We start from the raw sequence: 17,412 nt of genomic DNA on the forward strand, positions 1-17,412 counted from the left end.
GAAGGATATCTGCGGTTCACGCCGGGAAGACGACCATCCTCAGCCCTACCTTATCGCCGCGTCATCCGTCATCCGCCGTACACATGTATTCCATGTATCCATGTATCCCTTGGCTCATGTTCGTCCGTGACATCGCACCTTCGCCACTCATAGGGCTGGCTCACCCCTCCACGCGGGGTTGTTCAGGGAAGCAAGGGTGATTCGTGTGAGTCAATCATGCATCGCAAATCACCTCCTCTCCAGTTTGTCTGGGGTCGGACGCAAGACGTGAATGCCATGCAACTAAGTTTACTTGCCTAGGTCACCAGCTCGGGGTTTGAAACCTAGGATACGCTGTCCGTTGGTCCACGTAGCCCGGGAAGACCACGGAGCCGCCGGCGCAAGTCCTTGCTTGGCGAGAATACTACTCTTGCCCTGGGTGCGCGGACGTCTGCCTGGTAAATATGGGGGTGGGAGGTGGCCGTCGATGCATGGACAACTAGTCCCGGGCGGCCGACGCAGAACGATGGGGAACCGAGGGCGTGAACGGGAGACTCGTGAGCTTCAACAACCATGGTAGCTAAGAGATGACGACGCACGCAGGCAAGCGGGCGGTGGTTATTCGCTTCGTCTCAGGTCATCCTGTAGGAACCAAAATTAGCAAGTCGGAAACGAAAACAACCAAGGGTGCTCTATCCCGGAGGGGGAGCGAGTGGGGTTGGACACGGCTTGGAGTCATTGATGGATCATGAGAAGCATCTCATGGCGCGTTGCCCAGGAAGGACCCGGCATGGACGCGCAGGGGCATTGAGGCTCAACTGCCATTCTTCAGGGTCATCCACAGTCCCCATGGTCAAATTTTTGCTGGAACGCACCCTCCAACTCTTTCTGCGGCCCTACGCATCCGTCCTCGTCACATCTCACTTGCCCCGCGCCCGCGCCGTTCCGGACCGTTGGCCATCCTAGTAGGTCATGAGCTGACAGGTCTGCGCCAACATCAACGACATGTGCTGGCGAGTCCATAGTCCGAAATGAACTATGATAGACTTTGTTAGTTCTGAAGTATATCTGGATTCCATGAATCCATCTGAAGCATCAGGTCGAGACCTGGTGGGTGAACTGGACTGCCCACGGCCGTCGTATCTCAAGTATCCACGTGGCCCAGCAGCACTGGCAAGAGAGCCGAGTTGTCTCTCATCCCCGCGATCGATGTATCCCGCGATCCACCAGTCGGTACCATGAGCGGTGTATTTTCCTTGCATCCAATTTGTGGCCTGGTCGGCTTTTGCCTGGCCGGCTCCTCATGACATGGTGGGACATGCTGTGGTGGGTGCACGCCATGCACCTGACTGGGCAGCGGCCAGCGCACGGTATCGTCTTTCTCTTGACGGTGGTTTTCCATGTATAGCGTCTGAGTTCGAGATGAAGAGCAAAGCCAAGATAGCGGAAAGACTCGGCAGAACCCTAAATCCAGGGTTAGCCATACGTAAATGGCGCTTTAACCTTCGTTCTAGCAAATGCCTCGGTGGTCCTCGTGGGATGTGTCGAATGCTTGAAAGCCTGTGCTTCCATTCCCACCAACCCGATAATCCTAGAAACGTAGAGCTCGAGTCCCAGCACCACCGCAGCCCGCCGCCATGCAGGACAGCTGCATCCACAACCGCTGGTTGCCCCGTCGTAACGTTGGGTCGGGACTGAAGCGGCCTGCATCGCTCCCTTGTCGGCGGGGGCCAAAAAAAAGAGGGTGCGTCTCAAGCGTTCGTCTAGGTCGTTCAGTGCGATGATACAGCGCGTATGGTCCTTCTTCGCGCAGAAACGGGAGATAATCGAGTGACCGACTAGGACCCGAGCCCCTTGGGAGCAAATGGTTTAAGTACGCGGCCTCCGCATCCCATCCATCACGTCCCTCCACATCCCATACGTTGTCTGTCCTCGCTTCTGGGCTTGCTTGCTTCGGTACCGACATTGCCGGCTTCCCGTCTTCCATTGTGAATAGTGGCAGGTTCGCTTCGAGTTGTCACCGCTTGGGACCAGAGTCCACTTGGCCGAGTCTTTGTTTGTGTCGTTCGACCCTCCTCATCCAAGATTTCGGACAACAAACAAGTGGTTAACTGTCCCACGTACCTTCAACTCCTCACCACTCCACTGCCACCGTCAGCGCTGTTAGGCACTGGCATCCCGCTTCGTCATATCCCTCCCGCCGTCGACTGCACCAACGTCGACAACCCGCGTCGATTCGCATCGTCCACCACTGCCCAACACCGTTGATAGGGGTGCGCTGGTCGCTGCATAAGTTCTTGACTGGGGATAGAGCACATTCCTCTCGCTCTCTTGCTCCGACACCTTATCAGTCCCTTGGCCATTTCGTCCCTCAGTTTAGTCATCGTTCATTGCTCATTCTCGACATGGCCAACGGCATAAATGACATAGCAGGCTGGGTGGAAGATTTCCACGCACAGAGGAGTCGCAACCCGGGGTATTTCCAGCCCTCGAGCGAGATGCCGAGTTATTATGCTCCCAGGATCATGTCAGAAAGCAGCCACATGCCGATGTCCAGCGGTAGCACACAGTACTCATCGGCGTCCAGCGCTGGCACGCAGTGCTCATCAATGTTTGACGACGTGTATACTCACTCTTCCATGTCCACCAGCCCTCCCGATGACGCCCCTCCACATCATTACCAGCATCAGCCGGTTCTGGGTCCCGGTCCGTCGAGACTCCTCTGCGAGTGGGTTGAATATGGCCATTGCGGGGCGACGTTCAATGTAAACGACGAAGAGGGTTGGATTTCGCATATTATACAGTCCCACTTGGGCAACAACTTCCCTGCGCAGTGCGTGTGTTGGTTCTGCGACGGAGAGTTCATTGCGCAATCCAACTCAGCCGCCGACTGTTGGGCATCTTATCAGGCGCGGATGTACCACATCGCAGACCATTTCCGGACTCAAGGCCTCAGGGCTAATCAAATGCGTCCCGACCACTTCTTCCTAGACCATATCCATCGCCACGGACTCATTCGCGATGAAGAATACCGTTACGCAATAAATTCGCATGAATTGGAACAAATTCCTGGTCTTCATGAGGCAGGCTGGCGACCTACAAGGAATGATCCGAGCAATCGGGTGGTCGAGACCAACCGACGCCATCGCAGGCGTGGGCATAGGTCATCCAGGCATTCCTAACAGGAGAGTCATAGGTGATGCGCAAGCTTTGCCTCTGGTCTCCCCTCTGTTTCGGCGTTTATACTTGTCGGTGTTGTCGAATGGAAGTTAAGCTTGGATTGATTGATGCAATGGCGGTGGTTCAATCGATCATCGTCGTCGACTTTTGAATGATGGATGCCGCCTCATGTCGGGGTGTGGTGGGCCCTCGTCGACGACGATCCCGAGTCGTTCGGACCGTGTGGGCCTGGTGATCCGGCTTCCCGGGGACCAGGATGTCGATCCCCATCATGCAGGCCAACCACTACAACCCAATCATTGCATCCAAAGCATAGGGTGTCGACAAATCCCACAAAGTCGGGTCTGCATGATGGTTCATTCTTTCGGTCGTCTGTGTCGTTTCTTCAGCCAGGCCGGGTCGTCATCCGAGCCGGTGGATGGTCCAAGGGTGGGTGGTTCGCGTTCCGTCTCGTACAGTGTTCCTGCAGCCAACCCCCAAGGCGTCGGTGACAGCCTGAGAAATGGCAAGGCAGAAAGAAGCCATCTTCTGGAAGCATGCAGAGTATATGCAGACGTTGCGAGGTAGAAAACTCGGACGGGCGGACGAGTGGTGCTGTGCTTTTGTAATTTCGACAGTCGGGGCGTTCCGGTCATGTCGTCGTCCGGCCGCTTCAGAGATCAGACGTGATTCCAAGTTCAGTTTCGGAGGAGATGATGGAGGGAGGAGACGTGGTTTTGAGATGCACGGAGCGACCTATTTCTGTTTTCACGTTACTCGAGGAAGGCACGGTGGCGGCTCCTTCCTTCCCTCCCAGGCACTTCGGGAACAACAGGCGGGCCTCCACATCGTGCCTGCGGTTGAATGACTCATGACCTTTTTTTTTTTCTCCTCTCAAGGGTGGTCCCTTTTTTCTTCAAAGGGTGGCTTCGGTTTTCGACGGGGGCGGTTTCTTTATGCAAATGGAGACTGGGCTTTTGTGTGTTTAGCTGGCTGGTGGTTTTCATTGCGAAACGACCATCGATACTCTCCGCTCCATCGCAGGAGGCAACTCAGAATGGAAACGGCCCGGGAGGACGAGCAGGGGCATGCGAGATGCGGCACAGAACGAGGAGAGTCAAGACGGCAGAATAGCTCAACAGACAGAAAGACGATGCATTTGGACAGTTCCTTCTTTTCAGGAAGAAACAAAAGATGCCAGGTGGTGTTTTGCACGCTCGAGTTTTGCGCCCCCCGTGTGGTGGACCGTGGCTCCCTCCCCTCTGAGCCCCCGGCCGTGGTTCGCCTCGTCTACCTACACACCGCCGCAGCAAGTGCCCTTCTCCCCACGTCTTCTCCCATACATTCCGCAGGGCGCGCGTGTTGTTCGCCTTGCTCCAGGCGCCTTGTTGCCCGGGGGTGCTCGGTCAAAGGCCAGATAGTGGGGAGGTAGGTACTCCGTACAATAAGCCGGAAGGGCCCAGTCACACGCGGCAGTCACCGAAAACGCGCCAAAGGAGGGAATCCCCCGTATTACTCTTCCCCCCTTGTCTTTTTGCCTCCTCGTACCCCCCGCGTGTTATCCGTCGTGATAGGATGGGAACGCGGCACGCCCAGGGGCTGTGCTCGACTTGAAAAGACGGCTTCGCCGGGTGGACTCCCGGTGGCGAGGCGGGGAGATGGAGACCTCAGGTGTCCCAAGGCGTTCGAACCCCAGTAAGAAGGCTTGAGAGAACAAAAACCGACTTGTTGCAAAGGAGTGGGACTCTTCAAATGCAAACATGGGGGGTTTCGAGGCCGCGGCCCAATCACCGCGTCGAGGCGGGAGGAAAACGAGGCTTCCAAGTGTATGTGCCCGCCCTGCATCAGGGACCGCTGACTGGTTGGATAGGGAAGATTCGCGACTTCTTCTGCATCATGTTTAGTCCGAGCGTGGCTTTTTGACGGCTAGGGTGCTGCAAGGCGTCGATCGTTTCATCTTTGGGCGGCAATCTTGATGTCCTGGAGGCTGGGTTCCTATCTCCCACTTATACGACGTGTGAGCCGTTCTTGTTAGCCGTCCTGGTTCGCAACGTCGCAACCACCACTCCCTCTCAGCTGACGGCATGCGTCTGTCATGTTAACCAACATCGCTACGAGGCATGACGGAAGTCCTATTTTAAACATAACCTCATTCGTCATTCGGCCCAAAGGACATTGTCCTCTCCATGCAACTATCTCCATGGTTCCATTGCTATTGTACATACGACCAAGGAGAGAGGGTATCTCTCATCATCCAATGCCTAGTGTATACATAAAGTAGTGCTACGTGCTCATGCACTCCACACTTTCATCTACGCTCGCGATATTTATACATCCTCCTTCGCTTCTGTTGCCGCATGGCGCCGTACAGCGGCCGATGCCGTCCCACGTGTCCATTCTTACGCCGCGGTTCATGGCCGAGTAGGGTTGTATCGACCTTCTTGTACCGCGCCTCATATCGTACCCAACGCTCGAGGCCCGGGATATGGATGCCCAACGTCGGCAGCGCCAGTAGGGTGACGGTCTGCGTGACATGCTGCGAGTAGTGATCTCTCTCTCTTTCCACACCGTACAATGCAGGCAACGTGTATCGTACTTTGCCGGGTGCATAGTGCTTAAGCAGCCGCTCAAGCTTCGCGCGCCTCGATGGCGAGAGTGTCTTGCGGAATACTTTGCCATCTTCGGGTCGGAAGGGTTGGACTCGGAATCTACTTCGGGTATTGTAGCCAATCCGGATCCAAAAGCGACCGTCAAACATCTTTGCCTTCTTCCATGCCAATGGGCGAGATTGGTGGGGCGACTCCCCTCGTTCGGTCATCTCCTCTTTGGTAGGACGCAGCCGGTGATCAAGCGAGCCGTGGAGCGTAGCCACCGGCAGGGGCTGATTGGATGTGTATGGGGCTCGCGTCAGGAACCACTTGACTGATCTCGCTGTTACCAGCGGTTCAAAGAGGATGCCAGCCATGGCAAAGGTCTTGGGAGGAGATGGGTCTAGTTTAGGTGCGAGATGGGGATACAGCCGATGAACTACATTCTCAAGGTTGGGCAGAGGTGGAAGATGGAACTCGGGTGTGACAAAATCCATCAACTTCCGAACCGCAATCGACATGATCAGTTTGCGGTGTTCCTTTCGAACCTCATTGTTTGAGTTCACCGAGTGCCTCTTGCTACGTCTCGTGGCAGCTCGCGTGGTTGGGATCTCGATGAGCAATGTTCCGACGTTTGGGTCAAACTCTTTGACGATGGCTTCTCGAACAAGATAGCGATGGGCCTCTGCTTCTTCATACTTGGTCCTCCGCTTGGATCTCTTGGCCAAGGCTATGATGGATGGTTTCTCAAGGGCTTTTGGAAGTTGGTGATTCCGAACCAGATATCGGATGGCATTGCGGGTCGTAAGGGTGGGGTCCAGATTCGTATGGTCCTCGAACCATGTGACATTGTTTGCCTCACATGTTGCAATGAGCCTAGCCTTATCAAATTCCAGGAGGGGGCGGTAGATCATGACCCCGCCATCCTCAGTATCCAAGGGGTTGAGGTATGGCCCATCAAGAGTTTTCTCGACGGTGCCATACTCTGGATATCCGCCAGCAAGGTCCAAGAGAGGGAATTGTGACCGTAAATCACTCCAGGGCTCAGTCAACTTCTCATCTCTAAAGATGTTTCGAAGGCGCTTCAGTTCGCGGACGGCGGGTCGGAAGCTCAGTGCTGGGTTCGCCTTGAGCTGGTCGTCAATCAGGCCGCTCTTGTAGACGCCATGCATATTGTAGCACTCGGGGATCGAGTTGGCCTCCCTAATACCCTGCAGACCTCGATATCCATGACCTCCCAGTAGGCGCATCAGAACCGTCTCGTATTGGTCGTCGCGGTGGTGAGCGAAGAACAAGCTCGTGGCACCCATGAAGTGGCAAATGTTGCCAAGAGCGCGGTATCGGTAGGTTCGGGCGAGCCCTTCGAGGTTCGGAAGTTCGCTTGGGTTGAGACCCTTACTCCGTTCAGCCTTCCAGCCTAGAGGCGTAACGGCAGCTTTGAGGTCGAGCTTGCGCAGTTCCCTAGCGACCTGGGCCGCTTCATTGCCACTCCCGTCGCGCAATTGATGGTCGATGACGGAGGCCATGGCTCCATATGCTGGATTGTCGGCAATTTTGGTTCCTCGAAATGTCCGGAGCAGCTTAGAGACGAGGAAAGCCATGGCCATGGAATCGACACCACCACTGATGGCCAAGACTACAGAGCAGCAGCAGTCAGCACACAGCTGCCAGATAGAGGCAGAAGACCCAAAGCAGCTACACACCTATACGCTGGGGCCGCGCCGAGCGGGCCATGGGAAACCGCGGACGGCATGTTGCCTCAACCGCGTCCCTAAACTCTGAGAGGGAGATGGGGCGGGAGACATGGTTGTAAGCGTGGGCGACAGTACGCATTCCATCATCTGGTGCGCAAGGGGACAAGACCGCGATTGGCCATGCAAGGGAGAGAGGAGACAGGAGGTTTTGACGCGGAGGATGGTGAGTGGTGGAGAAGCGGGAGGTGTCGAGAAAAAGTCGGCCGTGATGTTCGGCACGGCGACATCTGAAGCCGATGGCGGCCGTTGCGCGTCTGTCAATTGCAGGGCTCCAGCAGTAGGTACATAGCCGCTGCTAGACTTAGGTGGGGAGAGGGACGTCCCAGAGTCTCTACGGAGCAAGTTAGGTCCCGGTCTGTAGGTACCGCATAGGTACCGAGGGCGCTAGAAAGGCGGCTGCGGCAGATTCTCTGGTGCCTGCCCGCCCTGCCTGCCCGCCCCTCCTCGGTGGGAGGCGGCCTGCACGCGGCCTGCACAGCGGGTGCAGCGGCCCCGCCACGGGCTCGAGACGCAGCGACACGGCGGGCTTCAACGCGCATGTAAGTCGGTGACACTGGATGCACATATAACACTACCGCAGACCGCAGACCACAGACGCAGAGACGCATCCCTAGACGCACATATAACTGCACGGATGGGCGCATGTGTTGTTGGCATCCAGACGAGATGAGGGGAAATTAGGTTGTGCATGTGCCACCTCAGAGGGCAGAGGGCGGAACATGTTCTTGCTGGGTTGTTCCCTACGAGAAGAGGCCATTTCCGCGGTTGGCGGCAGTCGGTGGCCGCCGGTTGAGTTGAAGTCGGGACTGGGGTGGGAAGCAAGGGAGGACGGAAGAGGCCATCACCAAATGCCACACAATGACATAAATGAGGCAACCGACTTTTAGATCCATCCAAGCTTCGCCGAACTAGTTCAAGCGACAGGCCGCCAACGGTCCCAGCACGGCTGAACGTCGCCCAGGAGCAAACATGGCGGTGGGTTTGAGAGGCTGAGCGGCTCTAACAAAACACCGGACAAGACGGCGGTGATGTCCCGAAAGAGAGGACACAGCGCGCCCGCCACCAAAAAAAAGAGAGGGAGCCCATCTGGCAGACCCATCGCGGGAATGGGATGCATCTGCGCCGGGGCGATTGGATCATTGGACCATGGCACGAAGCGAGGAAACGGGGGGGCATGGACAGCGGACCCATTCATCCCACCCATCGCCAACCAAACAGCCGGCACCACACCAGCACCACACAAGCAAGACACATCTGCACGGCTGCACACGTAAAGTACTCACTCACTTTCCAAGCAAGGAGCTTACAGTAGGTACCTAAGGTACGTAGTAAGTACGCTACTAGCCTGCTCCAGTCTCCAGTCTCCTCCAGTCCCGGACTGTACAACACCACCCACCAGCACAACACCACCTCTGCAGGCCCCGGCCGTACACCCAATGGCCACCCGCCGAAAGACACGCAACCGGGGCCTGTGAGGCGCCGGCGAGGCGAAATCCACGGGCGAAATCCCCTCGCCCGTGGCCCCTTCTTCTCTCAATCCCTTCTCCCCCCCTCCGCTAGGTACCTAAGGTAATCACTGATTCTCCGCTACGGAGCCCAGAGTGATTTTGCTCCTGCTGCACCGAGACACCCTCACCCCGGTCCCGGCGGCGTTGATTTGCCCACGGGCGTCCGAGCCCCGGCACGCGGGCTCCCGACCGACGTTGACGGCCGTGGGACTACCAGACTAGGAATATCTAGTGCTTCGCATGTGGCTTCTGGATGCGCTTGGTAGGTGGACAGCATTGCAGCAGCACCTGGCAATTGCAGGGCTGCTCCACCGATCCGGAGGCATGGGTATGGGACCCCAGGTGTGTGTGTGTGTGTGCTCGTGGCAGTCAAAGGCACCCTGCGTGCAACCATTCACACAACATCCATATTCTCGCCCTGTAACCGCTCTGGCTCGCCTCTTCTTCCCTCTGTCCCTTTTTCCTCTCTCGTCTCCGGTCTTCAGTCTCCAAACCCAGTCTTTTGTTGTCTGCTTTTCCTTTTCTTTTTCCTAGTTTCCTTTGCACCGCTCACTGTCATCCCTCGTCGCCGTGGCCATTCATCCATCCATCCGCTTGGACGCACGCTTATCGTCGCTGGTGCAACGCAGCCCACCCATCGTCAACAATACGCGCGCCCGCTTGGCCACTAACTAAACTACCCGTGAATGATCACCACCACCACCACCACCACACCAACCCGACCACCTTCTCGGCCATTCCTCTCCTTCTCTCGCCGCCACCTCGCCCGGTTCCTCGATAGAAACACCAGCAACTTTAATCAGACCGTCGCCGCACAGCCCATCGACCCAGCACCGCCGCATATACGCCATCCGTCTCCAAGTCGCCTCCAGAGCGTCTCCCCCATGGTGTCCACGCTCGAACCACCACCGCCCACCTCCTCCTCCCTCTCCCGCCGTGGCCCTTCGTCCGTCGTCTCCCGGCCGTCGCTCTCGCGGACGAAGCGCTACAACCGTTCGCACACGGGCGGCTCCTCGCACGCGCCGCAGAACGACTTCCCCGTCTTCGCGAACAGCGGCGACGTCGAGATCGTTGTGCGCGCCCGCGAATGCCCGCCCGGCAACGCCCCCGTCCAGAACCGATACCTGCTCCATCGCCACACCCTCACCCGATGCTCCGGCTTCTTCGAGGCCAGCACCTCCACCGAATGGTCGCGCGCCCGCGCCCTGCCAGTCGGCAATGAACTCTCCCGCATCGGCGAGAACGGCGGGCCGCCCTCCGTGACCGGCAGCGACGACGGCTCGTCCGTAAGGGGCGGCGCGAGCACCCCCCGGAGGAGGTGGAGGTACGAGCTGGAGACCGGCTCCGGCTCCGGCGACATTCCCATGTTGGTCCAGAGGGATGAGTTGAGCGACAAGTCCTCACAGTCTCTCTTCGGCGCCGCCTCGACCCCGGTAGCCAACTCGGCCAGCTCCCGTTCTTCCCACCGCGCGAAGCACTCCCACTCCCATTCGCTCTCCTCAGCATCATCGAGCCACTTCTTCCGCTCCGTCGCCAACCTGGGCCTCTCCTCCCACCAGCCGCAGCCTCCGCCGCTGTCCCAGCCCGACCAGGACCTCCTCCGCGACTACGACAACCTCTTCCGCATCTTCTACAACTACCCGCCGGTCCTCGACGGCATCAACGTCGCCGACGCCTACGTCCAGTGCAAGAGCCTGCTGACCCTCGCTGACCAGTACGATGCCCTCTCCGTCGTTGGCCCCCGTGTCGACCACCACATGCTGCAGTTCCAGTCCCGCCTGTGGAAGCAAATCGCCAAGTACCCCATCTCCTACTTGCGCCTGGGGTACCTCGCCCGCTCCAAGGTCATCTTCCAGGAAGCCCTCATCCATGTTGTAGGCCAGTGGCCCATTGGTGAGCGAAGTCTGCGTGCCGCCTTGCCAGACGTTGTCCTTGATATCATCGAGGACAAAGTCGACGAGCTCGAAGACACCGTTAGCCGTGTTGAAGGCCGCCTCTTCCGCGTCGGCCTCACCAACAACCGAGGCGAGCGAGTAGCCCCCAACACAAACTACCTCGACTGGCTCGCCGTCAGCCTCTTCCGCCAATGGCTCGCCGACCACACCTCGCCTCCTCCGCCTCCGCCATCGGACGCACGGCGTCATCCCGGCTCCCGCGACGGCGGCCGGCCCCCGGCTCTGCCGCCCGTCGTTCCACCTCTGGCCGCCGTGGGCCGAGCCTACCGCACCCTCGGGTCCGCCAACGCGGCGTCCTTCCTCGGCCACGACGAGTGTAAGCGCTTCCTCAAGCTGACCCCAGAGCTCTATAGCCGCGACAATCTTCGACGCTTTGAGAAGCGTCTGGATGAGCTCAAGACTATGGCCCGCGAGATTGTCCGACCTCTCATGACCAGCGGCCTCGAGCTCGACATGAACGGCAGCACCCGCGCCGCCGACGCCATCTCCTACCTGACCTGCACCACCGTCACCAACCGGGATTTGCCCTGGGATGTAGATGACTAAACAAGTCGCAGCTGTCTCCATCGTGCCTTTATTTTCTTTGTCTCACGGCTTGTCTTGCCCTGAGTTTGTCTTACCATGAACTTGTCTTGCCACGGATGGTATTTTGCATGGGATTTATCCATAACCCGGCCCGGCGGTGGGTTGATTTTGGGGATGAAAGCACACACCCGCGTGATCCTGGAATCACGTCCCTTTTCACGACCGCTTTATGACTGATGCACTGTTGTTACGGATACCCCACTACTTGGAGATGTTTGGTTTTGATTTTGATTTTGATTTTGTTTGCATATTTTTACCCCCTGACGTTCCCCTTTGTCCTTAGTTGGTTGTCGATTTGACGCATGTTTGGACACCACAGCACACGTATATATAGATGGAGGCAAGGATGGGTGGACCGCTGTTTGTTTTTGTGAGCGGAGCTGTGCTCCTAGTTTCTTGTTTATCATTCAAAAATACGATTTTTTATGACTTTCATATGCTGTTCAGTTTGGGTACTATTATCAGTGCTACTTTATATGCAAAATGAGACTTCAGCGAGTGACCTCTGCTCTTCGGAAAACAATCCCCAACATAGCCCGACATCTCTTGTGTATCATTAAGTCATTCTCATCTCCAGCAACGCCAAAACGCCTCGTCCAGATTTCTTCTGCCTGCTTGTCAAATTCCTCTACTCCATCTTCGATTAAGAGTCCTTGCCAATCAGCACATCCTCGTCGCCCGACACAGAGTCGATGTCGAGCCGCGAGCGGCCCTCCCCCTTGGTTCCCTTCACCCGCTTCAACCACGGCCCGTTGTTCAAGTTTTCAACCTTGAGGCCCTCGCCATGGGCCGTCTGCTTGCCCGAGACGGTCACCGCCACCAGCGTGCCCTCCCACGAGGATGGGTACTCAAGCTTGATTTGGCCGCTGACGGACGAGTGCCTGGATGACAGGCAGGAGAAACTCGGGGTGTCGGCGATGACGAAGTCGTCCGAGTCAGAGCCGTTCCTGTCGCTGTTCGGGACTGGGATGATGTTAGGCTCGTTGCCGTCGAGTAGATCATCGGGGCCCATCGGCGAGATGGCCTCGCCGATAGTGGCCAGACTTGTCCACAGGGGATCCAGGAGAGTAACCTGTGTGTCGCCGCTCTTCGTATCCGTCTTGAGTACGGGCGGCTCAGGGGCACCTTTCCTCAAGAGTCTCGAGTCTAGCACCGGCCACAACTGGAGCTTCAGGTCTCCAGACTGGGACACAAACTCAGCGCGCGACGAGGTGGCCACAACGGCTGAAATATCCCCGGATGCCGTCCTCATTTCGACGATGTAGTCACGCGGCGGGAACTTTCTATCCGGGCGGGCTGCTTTGGTAGCGCGATCTAACGGTTCTTCGACGGAGACCTCCCCGGAGACGGACTGCACGCGGAGGAGAGCCGGGCGAACCCCTGATGGGTCTGCGGGCTTGGTGCCTACTTGAGCGGAGATGTCGCCGGACTTGGTCCTGACATCGAGGACATCGTAGAGGGGGTACCAGCCCTTGACATCGCCACTGACCGTCGAGATGTGGATCTCACGAGTGGCAAGAGTGTAAGCGGCAATGTCTACTCCGCCTGCGGTCTCGTCATCCTTGGGCACGGGTGTCTTGACGTCGCCAACAATAGTCTGGAGAACCGTCGGCTCCAGGGTCCCGAGGATAAGGCCCTCTCGGATGGCAACGTCAAGATGCACGGCGTCGACCTTGAGGGCGTTGAGGACAACCTCACGGGGCACCCAGACAGTGACACGTATCTGGATACACGGGCCTTCACTATCAGAGTTCCAATCAACTTTCCTTGGAGTAGAAATCGTGTATTTCTGTTCGGGCTTGTCAAAGAACATCTCCGGGTTGATCTTTTCATCGTTGGTAATGATGTCAAGCTCGATAGTTCCCGGAGAAGCGCGGTCGGTAGGTCGCAGGATGATCTCTCCCGAGACACGAGGGTTCCAACCTGAAACGGGCTTGTCTTCGTCCTTTACCTTCTGGATGATTGTCAAATTACGAGTGTAGTGCGTGTCGAGCGATACAGTCGACTTGAAATGCTTGAGGTTATGGTTTAGGCAGCCTCGCACGGGGTTCCATACGAAGTCGCTGTTGTCCATGTCGGGCTTCTTGACCGGCTGGTCATCACCAATATCAGGATCCTATATCCAGAGAAACCTGTTAGTAGCTTATGGGCAAGACGCTACAGGGGGGTCATACCTTGTGATTTGGTCGGAGAGTAAAGCTGCTGAACATCATGAAGAAGACAGACAAGACGACAAAGACTCCGAGAGTTGTCCTGAGCTTCTTTCTCAGGTTGAAACTCGCAATGGAGCTCTTGATACGCTGCCAGCGAATTTGGCTAGGCGGTGTAGGCGGACCGCCCATGGATTCGGGACCACGGGATATCAATCGCTGCTGCTCTTCTGGGAGCCCCATGGTGGAATTAGACGGCGCAAAAGTCTGGTAGGCTGAGCCTGGTGGTGATGTTGGTGATGGCGTGTAAGCGGGCGGGGCGTCACGGTGGTGAGGGAGCAAAGCAGTTGTAACACTTGGGGATGGATGGCCCATATATGGCGAAGCAATTCGATGATCCAATCCGGTATAGTGGTTATGCTGCTCCTCAACACTACGTCGGGGGTGATGGATAGGCGGCGGACTCGGAATGCTCGAGGGTTGGTAACCAGCAGAGCCAGTGGTTGGAGACACAGCCGGACCCTCAGCACCCGTCGAGCCGCTATTTAAGCGCATCCTCTCGGCCTCGGCCTCCCAGGCTTTGGACCCAGGGTCCTGAAAGGTTGGGTCCTCGACGAATACATTGGGCACGCGAGGGACGCTGGCGGCGGAACGATGGAACGAGCCATGATGGGTGGATGACGACGACGCGGGGTCCGACGACGCGTGGAAGTAGCCGTCGGTAGGCGAGAGGGCGTCGGTCTCGTCGTCTGAGAGGTCAGCAGCGGAGTAGAGGTTGTCCGAGTAGGGCGATGGCATCGCGGTGAGTGAGGTCACTGAGGTGGGAACGGACGGAGCGTGGTTGGTCGGGGCGAAGGCCTTGGAAGGTGAACGGGGACTGTATAGGGCTGAGGCGGAGGCTGAGGCAGCGGAATGCGGTCCCTAGAGCTTCACGGGAACCCGGACGGACAGTTGGTGGACGCAACGGCCAGGGTTACAGCAGATGACGGAAGCGTTCGCCGTGGAGGTTCGCCGAGGAGGTTCGCTTAGACGCAATGTGTACGCGGCTCGGGTGATGCAGAGGTCATCGGCCGTCGTCAGACACATGCGAAGCCGACGATGAAGACGAGTTACGAGAGAGATGTGAGGAAGAGGAAGGTCTGGAGAGGGAGGAAGTGAGGCGGCAAGGCTGGGCCGGCGGGGCGGGGAGAGAGAGAGACATGTTGATTGATTGCCATGGCCAGCCGAAGCCGGCTGCAGCAGGACGACTCCAATGGGCGAGGTTGCTAGGGTATCGCACCAGCCAGGCAGACGAGAAGCCAGGGTATCGCACCAGTCAGGTACTGTAGACGGGCAGCCAGGGCATACGCAGGACTGGTTCATCAGCAGAGTTGCGGTTAGACGGTGGGTGGGCTGCGTACGAGGCCCTCAACGCACGTGCATGAGTTAGTCGCAAAGGAGACGTCAGAGTTGGGACCGGGATAAGGAAGGATTAGCGATGATTAGGCAACTAACTGCATGTTACAGTGGGGGAGACGTTGGCTTTCAGCACTCGGTGAGTTGCAGCTTCAGTTGCATGTTAACAGTTGACATGGGTCGATTTAACAGACGCTTTACTGACATTCACTGACATGACATACCCAACGCCAGAGGTTCTCCCATTGTCACAACTTCCACTGACTGACGTCTGCCTCTCTCCTCTCCTCTTCTCGTCTCTTCTCTTCTCTCCTCCGTCTCCCATCAATTTATCACCCACCAGAAAATCAAGCTCAAATCCAGTAATCCCACCGCACAATCAACCCCCGCCCTACAAAAGTGCCACCACCATCCCATGCCGCCATATCGCCCGATTGGGCCAAACCCATCCACCCCCCGGCCACTCCAACATGGCACAATCTGACGTCTCTCTTTCTTACCCAACTGCCTCTCTCGTGCAAGTTTCGTCCCGCGCATCCCCGCCCGACCGGCTCCGATGCCTCCGGTGCGGCGTAAGCTTGCATGCGAGCGTGCAGGCCGCGAGTGCGGGTGACGCAAGGACGAGAGGCCTAGACTCAGAGACCGAAGGCGAGTGCGCGGCCGTGTGGGTGCTGCGATAGGGCTGGATACGGCCCTGCTTGTTCCCGAGTGCTGGGCTGCCAACTTGATCGGCATTAGTGCTTCTCGTTATGGAATAAACTCAATTGCGTGTATCGTTGAGACTCCAGAATAAGCAGTCGGTGTAATTTGATGCCGTTGACTGCTCGAAGCTTCAATACTAACACATCACGATGCGATGCGTCACTCAAGGCATGCACGACACGCAAGACCATGTCATATGGGTGCGTCTTGGTTTAACACAAGCATAATGTCAAAAAGTTCAATTCATCCCGATATAATTCAATTCATTCGCTCTCGGTAACACCGCTTAAGACGGTCGCCATCTTGTCCAAACCTCAACTCAACATTATGTCTCAAGTCGTATCAACACCACGAACCCGACGGCCTCCATCATCGCCTGGAGCTCTGCGTAGCCGCCGGGGGTGAGGTCGCTAAGACATGTCAGAGAAAGTTAAGTTGTGTGCCTTTAAGCTGTCAACTTACTCGTAGATCTTATCTAGGTAGACTCGCCAGTTAGCAATGCTCGACCTCACCATTTGGCTGTGGATGTAACCAATGGGTCAATAATGGTTACACTGCTCGTCAATATCGTCGATAAAAACTCTACGTTGGGAGGGACACTCATCATCTAGTTAGCAGAAGAACATTCACATAGGACCCCATATCATACAAAGTTGGCTGGATAGGGGAAAGGTCGACACCAACAACTTAGAATCGGCTCACAAACATCCAGTTTCTTTAGAGCAGACTAACGTGGACCCCCGGATGCCCATCGCCAAACTCCATCACCCATATTCCCGTACCCGTACCCAGATCAAGGACGCGCTTAATCTGCGAACCCGATTTGTTCGGGAGCGCAAGGCCCGGTTTGCCGTCGAACGTAAGGAGGAATAAATGATGCTATAAGTCTTTTCTCTCATCCTCACTTAGCTAACAGCATCCATTTTATATAATTCGAGGTAGCTAGTCGTACCTAGTCGTTCGGCCTCCTGGGCATCGTTCGGTAGGTTGTCAAGAGGTGAGGGTGCCCTAGTACCCACATACCCAGAGGGGGGACTAGAAGCTCAACAGTAAAAAAAAAACACCAACAATAGTATCAACAATACAGACCATATACCCAGTCCATTCAAATGTCAACAGTACACTCATACAGACTAAGGTTTCTAGGTTCGGTAGGTTGTACTCTGATAATATTAGGAACCTGAAGGATGGCTTAACTAGGAATTCGAGCAGGGGACTCACTTCCATCCTTGTATCGATGGTATGTTCTTCCATTCTCGCGCCGCTAGTCAAGGGTGGAACTGCTTAGGGATTGCGTCGACGAAGACGTATAGTACCCACCCAGCAATATGTCAGGCCTCAACTAAGCACTCGGCGTGATCAAACTCCATAATTCTCCCAGAGACGACTCCTGGTCCTCCGGAATCTAGTCCAACACACCGGTGAGTTAGGTGCTGCTCGTGGTTATATGCTAATAAATGGGCCAAACCTGGTCGTCAGGCACGATGAAGGGGTCCAAATCGACAGCTGCCATCTTTCCAATTGTTGGCCCTGCAGTATATTCCTTCCTCTGTGGCAATATAGCACCAGACGGATTCGTTCTCCTTAAAGAAATTGAAAGCACTCAAGTCGGTAGGTAAAGAAAAAGATCGAGGCCC

The 17,412-nt window shown here is 56.5% G+C and overlaps 6 protein-coding genes across 6 annotated transcripts; 4 read left to right on the forward strand and 2 right to left on the reverse strand.

Annotated features, from left to right (window-relative positions):
- Window positions 1-2,175: 2,175 nt before the first annotated feature.
- BGZ61DRAFT_137586 (uncharacterized protein) lies at window positions 2,176-3,244 on the forward strand. The gene has a single exon (XM_046237249.1). It carries the CDS (start codon window positions 2,385-2,387, stop codon window positions 3,159-3,161), a length of 777 nt encoding a protein of 258 aa, XP_046110055.1. The 5' UTR covers window positions 2,176-2,384; the 3' UTR covers window positions 3,162-3,244.
- Window positions 3,245-3,867: 623 nt separating this feature from the next.
- Window positions 3,868-4,610, forward strand: BGZ61DRAFT_137594 (uncharacterized protein). Its single transcript, XM_046237250.1, has one exon. The coding sequence runs from the start codon at window positions 4,010-4,012 to the stop codon at window positions 4,568-4,570; it is 561 nt and encodes a 186-aa protein (XP_046110056.1). The 5' UTR covers window positions 3,868-4,009; the 3' UTR covers window positions 4,571-4,610.
- Window positions 4,611-5,446: 836 nt separating this feature from the next.
- Window positions 5,447-7,559, reverse strand: BGZ61DRAFT_343285 (uncharacterized protein; the record flags this gene model as incomplete). Its single annotated transcript, XM_046239583.1, has 2 exons — window positions 5,447-7,349; window positions 7,426-7,559. 2 exons carry the CDS (start codon window positions 7,557-7,559, stop codon window positions 5,447-5,449), a joined length of 2,037 nt encoding a protein of 678 aa, XP_046110057.1.
- A 2,394-nt stretch (window positions 7,560-9,953) lies between these two features.
- BGZ61DRAFT_279288 (uncharacterized protein) lies at window positions 9,954-11,474 on the forward strand (the record flags this gene model as incomplete). Its single annotated transcript, XM_046238434.1, has 1 exon — window positions 9,954-11,474. A coding segment is annotated over one exon (1,521 nt), but the record flags the coding sequence as incomplete, so codon positions are not given.
- Window positions 11,475-12,171: 697 nt separating this feature from the next.
- Window positions 12,172-14,476, reverse strand: BGZ61DRAFT_528472 (uncharacterized protein; the record flags this gene model as incomplete). Its single annotated transcript, XM_046253261.1, has 2 exons — window positions 12,172-13,644; window positions 13,703-14,476. 2 exons carry the CDS (start codon window positions 14,474-14,476, stop codon window positions 12,172-12,174), a joined length of 2,247 nt encoding a protein of 748 aa, XP_046110059.1.
- A 631-nt stretch (window positions 14,477-15,107) lies between these two features.
- On the forward strand, window positions 15,108-15,954 carry BGZ61DRAFT_137634 (uncharacterized protein). Its single transcript, XM_046237252.1, has one exon. The coding sequence runs from the start codon at window positions 15,289-15,291 to the stop codon at window positions 15,751-15,753; it is 465 nt and encodes a 154-aa protein (XP_046110060.1). The 5' UTR covers window positions 15,108-15,288; the 3' UTR covers window positions 15,754-15,954.
- Window positions 15,955-17,412: the final 1,458 nt, after the last annotated feature.

This window comes from Ilyonectria robusta (assembly GCF_021365365.1).
Source record: "Ilyonectria robusta strain PMI_751 chromosome Unknown BGZ61scaffold_3, whole genome shotgun sequence".
NCBI lineage: Eukaryota > Fungi > Ascomycota > Sordariomycetes > Hypocreales > Nectriaceae > Ilyonectria > Ilyonectria robusta.